The 9,751-nt window shown below is 39.2% G+C and overlaps 1 protein-coding gene across 1 annotated transcript in view; it reads right to left on the bottom strand.

The window, feature by feature from the left end:
* Positions 1-6: 6 nt before the first annotated feature.
* pip5k1bb (phosphatidylinositol-4-phosphate 5-kinase, type I, beta b) overlaps positions 7-9,751 on the bottom strand; it is a 29,086-nt gene continuing 19,341 nt past the window's right edge. Inside the window, exons 8-15 of the mRNA XM_068310241.1 lie at positions 6,148-6,350; positions 5,697-5,780; positions 4,994-5,042; positions 4,814-4,898; positions 4,368-4,526; positions 3,401-3,527; positions 1,401-1,524; positions 7-1,256 (exon numbers count right to left, since the gene is read on the bottom strand). Coding sequence (XP_068166342.1) covers positions 1,254-1,256; positions 1,401-1,524; positions 3,401-3,527; positions 4,368-4,526; positions 4,814-4,898; positions 4,994-5,042; positions 5,697-5,780; positions 6,148-6,350 — 834 coding nt within the window. The 3' untranslated portion in view covers positions 7-1,253. The remainder of the gene's footprint in view (positions 1,257-1,400; positions 1,525-3,400; positions 3,528-4,367; positions 4,527-4,813; positions 4,899-4,993; positions 5,043-5,696; positions 5,781-6,147; positions 6,351-9,751) is intronic.

Genomic DNA, 9,751 nt, shown 5'->3' with positions numbered 1-9,751 from the left:
CAGACATTGAATTTAAGTAGTTTATTTATACGCATGTTCTATATATAAATATGCATTGTCATTACATTCAGCAATTAACCTTTTTTTTTCAGCTAATTGATATTTCATAAATTATGTTCTTTGCAAATGTCTGACTGTGGAATTCAACATATATAGTTGGATATGGTCTTGATGGAGAGGTACCGGACAGCTTCCAAGTGTGGGATGCCATGTCTGCTTGAAGAGGACACACTTAGTATCAAAGAATATCCTGAGTAAAAGCATTTCAGTCATGACACAAACCTCACAAAACTAATAGCTCTACATCAAAAATGATCAACAGTGTTCCGTCACTATCTGTACATGTAGTATCAATGACTTACAGAGGTGTGCATCTAGAGTAAAAAGAGAGAAAAGTGCATATTCCAAATCTGTCCTTAGGTCAGGTAGCCCGCATCCCGAGGCAACTTCTTCAGAGGAAAAATTTCTTACAGCAATTAATGTCAAAAGTGCCATTTTTCAAGAGTGAATGCATCATCCCTCCTGTCTGTGCTTCATCCAAGATACAGTAACTTTTTTTTTTTTTTTTTCATTTAGTAGCAGCCCATCACAAGGGCTTCAGGCTCCTGTTGGGGCAGATACAGTCCTGTTGGGATCAGGTAGCTGCTTCACCATGTCACAGTCTGTTTGGCTTTGAGAGTTCTAGAATCCTTCATGTCTTGCCTCTTCTGCAGTGGCTGTGGCTACAAGCTGGCTTGTGTCTCTGGTGTGATACCATCCTAGTGGCATTCATTGCGGACAAAGGCATCACCATAAATTCACTGTAAACCGATCAGAAACTAATGCAGCTGCAGACTTTCAGTCTCCTCCTCCTTTCTTGTCAGGAGAAAAAGACGTTTTAAGAAATGCATCTCCCCTCTCCTCGTGTGTATACAGTAAATGTTTAAATCTTTGTATGACCCATGAAAACAGTATACATATATAAATCTTAAAAGCACTGCATTTACGCATGCTCTAAAAAGCAACAGTCAGCCTCATGTTCATCATTTAACATGATGTGTGGTTCCTGGGGATATCCATCGCTGTTGGTTTCTTCTTTTAGTCCATCAACCAGTGGAGAATCACCATCTTTTTATGGTTTGGCAATACAAGTGGCAACATGGTACAACTAGCAGCATTGGAAGTAGAGTTACAAGGCCAGTCCGACCCATCAAATGGAGTGTGGAGATTGTCTTGATTGGCAGGAGAAAAGGATGGTTGTAAATCTGTCTTTTTTACTGTAAGTGAGAAGAGAGAGTTGACATTCTTAAGGCTCATATAGAAGCCAGACATAAATAAGTACAGAGACCTATTCCCAAATTTCTTAAAAGGAAAATCACTCCAATGTGAGAGTTACCTGATAAGAAATGAACTCAACTCACCAAGTAGACATCGAGGACAGATCCATCATCTCGGTCTATGTCCACATCCATGGTGCTCTGCTCTGAAGTGAGGCAGATCGCGCTGTCTTCTAAGGTAAATGTGGAGCTGGATGCAATGTCATCTCTGAAGCAGGAAAATATATCTTCATTTTAACATAAGTAATAAACAGCCCAGAGAGTCCGTATCATATTACCTGTATAAACAGTGCTTTGAAATAGATTTTATAAAAAGCTTTCCAAAAACAAATCACAAAACTAATGCAGGCACTCTGCCATAAAATAGACAAACTGACTACATGAAAGATAGGGAAACTCGTCTGATATCGAGTGTCATAGTCTCAGAAATGTCTCACAGGAAATTAACAAAGTCCCCTCAAAATTGGCCAGACGTGACCAGGATGAAGAAGTCAAAATGGGACACCTGAGTGGAGATTCTCCCAAAGTGCTTTTAGAAATACCCATATATAGTTTAAGAGAGACCTGAATTTTGCAAACTTTCTTAATTAAGTATTGATTTCAGTTTTTGTGAAGATGAGACGTCTGTCTCAAGAGCTACATAACGATTTGTTAAAAAAAACCACAAACCCAGAAAAGACATTATGCAACAGAATTGTTTGATACATCCATTAGATAATGTCAGATATGAATGAATAACTGACATCTCATTCATCACCACACGACCTTAAAGGTCAATGCAGACAATAAAAATCCATGTTAACTTCCAAAGAGTAATTTTATATTAGCAGGGGAAAATTCAAATAAAGTAGATAAAAAGCAAAAAAGGTGCAACAACACTTATCAATAATGAAATACCATGCACTGTGAGACTGCGTGTTTTTATGTGCAGGAAAGCAAAATCTGCTCCTTTTGTTTTACAATCCTAGTTCAGCCACCAGGGGGCGACTCGAGAGCTGCTGGTGTTTTATTGTGTCAGGTGACTCCTATGTAAATTCAAGAATGTGTCTTTACCATTTTATGACATTTTACTGACTTTACTGTTTGTGCACAAAGTCAAATCCAGGTGGAGTGATCATGCAGACCAGCTGACCAGGATTAGTGTCAGCAGCTGCACAGTCACCGCTACACCGTTTGAATTCTTTTCTGTCTTTCTGCAGCATAATGCCATTAAGTAGGACCGTGTGAAAGATGCAGTTTAAATATTTATGAAACAGTTGACACAACAATGTCAGTGCAGCAGCAGGTGACTGATGAGAGGACAAGATCAGGCAAGACACACAATGGAGCTTTGGAAAGCAAACTGAACCTGACACTAGTGGGCAGGATGAGAGGTGTAAGGTGGGAAAACAAAGAGCAGAAGACAAAGAGTTGAGACGCTACTGGCAACCAGAAAAATGAACTTGTCCTTTAGTGACAGGGAAATGATACAGGGGGAAAAAGTTGAATAAGCTGTAGTAAAGCCTGACTTTATTTTAGAATAATGAACAAAACATTGCTTTTTATCAGAATTTTCAATATTAGACATTACCTTGTAAAGGGTCTTAATTTATTTGACAAAACTTTACTGTTCTATAAATCAATCTGTTTACAGTTTATGTATTTTTTTTGCCATGTGAGAGATTAATACACTATCACACTACTCCTCCTAAGTGTCCTGTATGTCTGTAGGAAGTTAATCTATTTTACTGTACATGTACTGGACACATGCTGTCAACACAGCTGAGTCACCTGTTCCATGACGCGTCTCACTAATAAGACCATGTGATTTAAGAGTACAGGTGGCAATGACGTGTGTGTGTGTGTGTGTGTGTGTGTGTGTGTGTGTGTGTGTGTGTGTGTGTGTGTGTGTGTGTGTGTGTGTGTGTGTGTGTGTGTGTGTAAGGTGTGGCAAATGAACTTGCCTTCTTGTTCTCGAAGTCTCACCAATCATGTATAATTGTTTCAAGTTGATAAACTGGACATTCCACCACTAAATCAACACCAAGTGTCATTTTGAAATGAAAGGAATCAGAAAAAGTAAAAGACAAACAAGTGCGCTTTACCTCTCCTCTGTTCGGTTGTCCACACTGACGAACATGGAGGAGCTAGAAATGGTTCCCATGGAGGAGCCCTCGTAGAAGGACACGCTGGCTGGGACCAGGTCTGGACGCTGGTACAAACCAAACACAGCTGAGGAGAAGAAATTCCCATGCATGTGAAATGAATAAAAGAAAAAATGATCACTTTTTATTTTAAATTTCAAACATTAGTTTATTTTTCTAAAGCAATCATGAAACTGCCGCTGTAAATGAAGACCACACAGTTTCTTCTCACTATTCATTGTAAACTTAAAATTACTGCTCCTACATACATGCTATGGTTTCTTAAAGCTGATCAAAACAGATTCTTACAACTGTGGATAAGACAAAATAACAACTCAAAATGCAAATGGGAATAATGACCAAGATAAGGTCAGTCATGAGGATCTGACTTTAACTGATAAATTGATATTGATTAAATTTATATTTGTCTCCTTCAACCTCACAGAGTAACAGATTATCCTCTCAGACTGATTTCGTAACAACACAGCGCAGGAGAATCAGTAACGGAAATATTGTAATCCAAATTGCTTTATGGCATGTTTCAGCAAAACTGGACACAGTGGTTTGGGAGTGCTGGGTTGTAAAAATGGCTTCTTTCCACTTCATGCCTGCAACCAGCTGTATCTAATACTGCATGTCAAATACAAAGGTCAAGAGCTCATGATTTGTATGCCTCTGGGTTAGATTATAATCATGGGAAATAGTGAGAGGCTGAATATCAAGCAGCTAAAATATATCATCACAAAGGTCCTATAGACACAGAAATTCACCTCTTCAATGACTGCCTCTGTAGTCTGACCATAAAAGCAAAATGCTGTATTAATGTAATTTATTTATATATCCATGGGGATGTTTAGGAAAATGGCAGTGAGTTGCATTGACAGGGTCAGGATGAGGCTTTCCTAAAAAAACTTGCCATTTTGCTTACCTTGTCCGTTCAGACTGGCCAGACTGCAAGCTCCCCCCAGCCTGTCTCTTCTGTCCTCGCTGTTCCTCTCATCTGCCTGCAATGAAAGGATCTCCTGGGAGGATGACTTCAGTGCGGGGATGGAAGTGCGGGTCCTCTTTGAAGGGGAAAATCGAATTGCTGCATGGTGAAAATGAGTGTGAAAGAGAGGGAAAAATGATTAAGCGAGTAACAAAACTGAAGCAACTGGAGATTATCCTGACTGAAGCACACAGTGTTCACACAGTGGTCCAAAGCCATTATTATTCTGCTTCCCATGCAGGACATGAATTAAATCTTTTCATGGCAGCTCTCTCTGACAGCACACGGTGATGGTAAATAGTATGGCTAAATCCTCAAATTTTTGTCTCAACCATGCTAATTTCAAGGAACAAAAAGGGATAACAACGATCAATCTCCAGACTTACGTTGAGTCTTCATGAAGACCCGTGTGCTCATGAACTTTAGGAAGCGGCTGGCATAAAATCCGGGCCGATGCACCGAGACGGAGTCCTGGGGACAGCCAGAGAAGATATTAAGGATGTGACAAAATAAAAGACCCAGTCATAAAAGGAGCAGTATCGGATTCAAGCAAGGGATCAACTTACGCCATCGTACACCAGGGCTTTCCATGAATGCTCCAACTTTTTCATGAATCTGGGTAGAAACAAAACAAGAAAAAGCTTCATCTCAAATGTATCCACTTACTGTAAACTTCCCCTTCATGCTTTATCAAACCTGAGGGTCTCCCTTCTTTCCTCTTGGCCCAACACAAACTAAGATTATTTTTCAGCACTGATGCAGGAATTACATCAAAAGTACATTAAGGTTCTATAATGTTGACACGATAAATGGAGACAAATTGACTCCACTCGTCCTTTCTCCCTGACCCAATCCCCTCTCACTTACTCCGCGTGCCTTTGATGCCTTGACCACGCAAGCCAACAAAGATGAATGTGATGCTTTTACATTTTTGGAAAGCTAAACAGCTTCCTCTGCTGTTACTCAACCCTTATGCTCCCAGGACAAAAAAGTGTCTTGTTAAAGTGGTTTGTAGCTCATTTCATCAACCAACAGTCATAATCCGTCACTATGCTGTAGGACAAACACGTTCTGTGAGTATCATTCAAAGTTGTCATACTCAGTGCACATTTTTTTAAACACTACTCATGAGATATTTTCCTTTCACAATTGATCAGACAGTCAGATTTACATGGCTTTAAAAAGTCTACAAAATTTTCCAGTAACAACACGAGCAGTGTTAGAAATAACATGCAAACATGTTTTTAAAAAGCTCTTGGAGATCAGTACCTATAGGATTGTAGAATATCTATGATACCCAGGAAAATGAGCAGCTTTTCTTCTTTGTGGTTTTTGGCAGGGATGCCACCCATACTAAAAGAAAGCAGAAAACACAACAGCTGTTAGAATGTAGCTTCTGCTCTTCTGTAATGCTGCTCAAATAAAGATAATGTGATGACGCAGTTCAGCTAATGTTTGTAAAAAAAAAAGGCACTTCCAGTATTTGCATTCATGTTTATTGCTCCAAATATGCAGAACAGTGGCTGGGTTTGTATTTGTGTAGCCATGGTTACATAAAAACCTGACTGTGTACACACTATACTTGTTCCCAGTCTTAGCTTGGTTGTATAACTACTGTATGTCTGGAACTGAAAGTTGGATGTGACAGACAGGGAGGCGTGTATTCTCAAATATGTATGCATAAAATGAAAAAAAAAAAAAATCAGCCGAACTAACTCACGTGTCATCTGTGGTGAGGGCTTCAGCAGCTTTGCCATCTCCCTGGATTGATTCCATTGCGGTGGAGTACAGCACCCTTTGACCCACAGGTCTCCTCCCATCACCCCCTGCTTGGCCCGGCTCACCTCCATCTCTCTGGCTCTGGTCCAGGACATGCACACCAAGCAGCAGGCTGTAATCCATGATCTTAAAACTCTCCAGCACCTATTTGAAGTCAAAAGACATCAAGACTTTGTAAGAAATGCATAACATTACTGACACAAGGTGGGTCATGATGACCTGGACATTTCATAATTTGAACACGGAAGAGATTATTTTACTGAAGTACAATATACACCTTAGTTTTCGTGATGGCAAACATGCATCATCATGGAATGTTTTCAAAAACACACTTTTCTCATCCCACAACACTTTAATTGCCAAACATGTTTCCTTTTGCAAGACCATGTGCCTTGCAAAAGGAAATCTCTGTTGAAAGCAGTTCTGAGCTAAAAAAACAAACAAACAAGGTGTTTCTCCACAGTGAACCATGTGTTACACATTGACCTGCAGCCTAGAGCCTAGTTTCCCAGGGACTCTGAGTTTTGACATGGTGAGCGAGACCAGGGTGGACAGGGGCAGAAGATTGATCTGGAATGAGATCCTTGCTACATAGTCAGACTTGTCTCATGATGTAATTCATAAAAAAGTAATACTGTATTCTGTACTGTTATATAATTCCTGACTTGAAAAATGAGATCAAGATTGATTTGTCTGATGGGGAAAAGTGGATGCTACGTTCTACAAATACACTCCACATATAACCCATGTCCTGAATATAATAGTGTTCAGTAATGAAATTGTGAAATAGTCAGTGAGTGATATTGGTCATAGATCAAGGAAAAATTGGTGACTGTTTCCAAAGAATACAAAACCAGTGAAGTTTAGAAGTTGACCAACAATTCCCTCTTAATAATTTTTTTAAAGGAGCCGTTTTAAAATTGTTAATGACAAAAAAAAAAGTATTCGTTGTGCATCCACTTTGAATCTGGAATAGAAACTGCTGATGAATAAAGTTATATTCATACTAAAACACACCAGCACAGAATAGACTCAAACAAACACCGGGGCTTTTGTATGAGCTTTGAATTTTCCGTATCAATGATTTGCATCCCTTCACTCAAACTCCCCCAGCCTATTCAAACGACAGCCATTTTGAATACACGCACACGCGCGCACACACACACAAACACACACACACACACACAGCCTACAGTAGGCCTTTACTTTGCGCTATCCAAGCACACAATCAAACAGAAAGAAAACAGATATGCTGCTATTGTAACTTTCGAAAAGGATTTGATTTCTGAAAAATATTATCAATATGTCATTGAAGTTGATTATTCCTAAGTGATGGAAAAGGCTAACCCTAACACTTGGGTAAAATGCGAATTTACCCCATAATCTCCTGATCTGTAACACATATCGGATTATTCTCACCACATTCCATCCTGAGAGACTATTTCACCCGCCTATCCTGAACTACAGCTCCTCATCTGTTCCCCCAGCTCAGCAGTGACCCTTATATAGTGCAAGTTTCTTCAGCATGATTCGCACTAACAAGACAGGTAAAATTCATTACTAATCGTCTTCAACTCAATTACATGAAACAGAGATTATAGAAATTCATTATTATTAACAATGTGACTTTTATTCAAATCACATTATAGATTTGTATGAATACCTGTGACAAGTTGCATTGATTTAAATAATCAGCCATTATTTTGATTATCAGATAAATAATCAAAGTGAGTCATGAACTTGAACCATCTGGCTTAATTAACCAAATGAAGCAAACGTAGTTAAGGTTCTGACTTCTGACTGCAAGGTTGGAATCTTGGCTTTCCTGCAGCCAAGACAGAGAGACGCCATCATTGTCCCAGGATCAAGTGACTGAGAGGAGGGAGACTGATTCATTAGTCACTTGCTCATACATGAAGGTAAATATGACATAAATACTTTAATGGAATCTGGACAGTACTTAGGTATCATTTGGCCTTGGTGGTTGCCAACATAATGAACGTCTAAGCAGCATGACATCATCCCCAGTAACAATGTCATCATCAAAGCATACATGTCGTGTCGTTGGACGCTCACCTCTCAAGAAGTGGACATCCTTAGGCTTTCCTCAAATTCCAAGAAACAAAGAACGGTTTAAAATAAGTTGTAAAATTATCAAATTGTTGAATTATTTTTAATTAAGTGAAAACTTATTAAATAAAAAAATAAATAATAAAAACATTTAACTGAGATTTGGACCATAAAACACACACAATCAATGCCACTAAAGTACTTATGATAAATCCTGTCTCACTCTCACTATACAGTAGATTAGCATGAATTATTAATGCATTGTGTTGTTTAGGCAGAGTATCAGGGAAGCTGCAGAATAATCGACACAGTACACTTGAAAGGAAAAAAACACACCCAGTGTTTCCCTAGTAGTGTCCAACATAGCACAAATATTTGATTCTCTATAACACTTTAGTCATCCTCCTTTAGTAATCTCCTTTCTGCTTCTGACCTTCCACATTCCCATGAACATGAATCACAACACTCCAACCACTGGCAAAACAGCTAAAATCAGTTTTCAAAGGTCTCACCAAATGTTATTTAATAGGACAACAATTCCCTTCCTCCCTTTCATTCCATCCATGCCCCTCACCCCCCATTGCTTGGCTTCTGTCGACCCCTCCTCTGTTTTGGTCTCTGTTTTCGCCCTCTCCTGGGGTGAAGGGGTTAGCTGCTTACTCATGAAAATGAACAGCAGTTCTGCTTAGAGGGCACTTTGCTTCCCGCTCAGGAGGCAAGCACAGGAAGCCATGACAATAACAAATTGTACAGCACAAAGTATCTAACAGATGCTACTTATCACTCTCTCTTTTAAATAAGAAACACACTTTGGTTATGTTTTACACATAAATACAACATGCAGACCAACATGTGTACACATAAGGGGCGGAGATTGTATGTGTCAGGGTTTGGGAAATGTGAGTGTACTTCCAGGTTACGGGAGCCCTTACATAGCAAAAGAGGAGGATGTCATTCTGGTTGCAATGTTCTTAAGAAAACATAAGGGCAAAACGGATCATGTAAGCGAGTCAGCATATTGTTTCATCATGATGGGAAAAGGCAATAACCCGAGGAGATTACTGTAAATTCCTCTGAATTTGTGGTAATTTTACCCTAACCCAAAATCACATGATCTTTGTTAACTAAAAAAACAAGACACTATTTGACTTGATGTGTGAGAAATAAACTGTTTTTCAAACCTGTTTGCACTTATTTCCTGGAGGGATCTTGGTTAGATTGTTGTGAGGAGAGGAGAGGAGAGGAGAATCAATACAATATATACTGTACTCAAAGCATCTATATACTGTACTCAAAGCATCATGCTGTTCATTAGTATTAATTCCTTTCCATATCCTATCAATGACCATTTTGCCATAAAAACAACATCAACTATTAACTATTCCAACACTAGAAATACTCCTATAATGGAAGTCATTAAATTTTTGGCGGAATGGTGTTGTGCGCAGTTGCCTGGTCCACCAGGTTCATCGGGG

Source organism: Antennarius striatus, chromosome 3 (genome assembly GCF_040054535.1).
Source record: "Antennarius striatus isolate MH-2024 chromosome 3, ASM4005453v1, whole genome shotgun sequence".
NCBI lineage: Eukaryota > Metazoa > Chordata > Actinopteri > Lophiiformes > Antennariidae > Antennarius > Antennarius striatus.
Note: the sequence above shows the minus strand (reverse complement) of the source record. Positions and strands in the feature narration are given on the sequence as shown.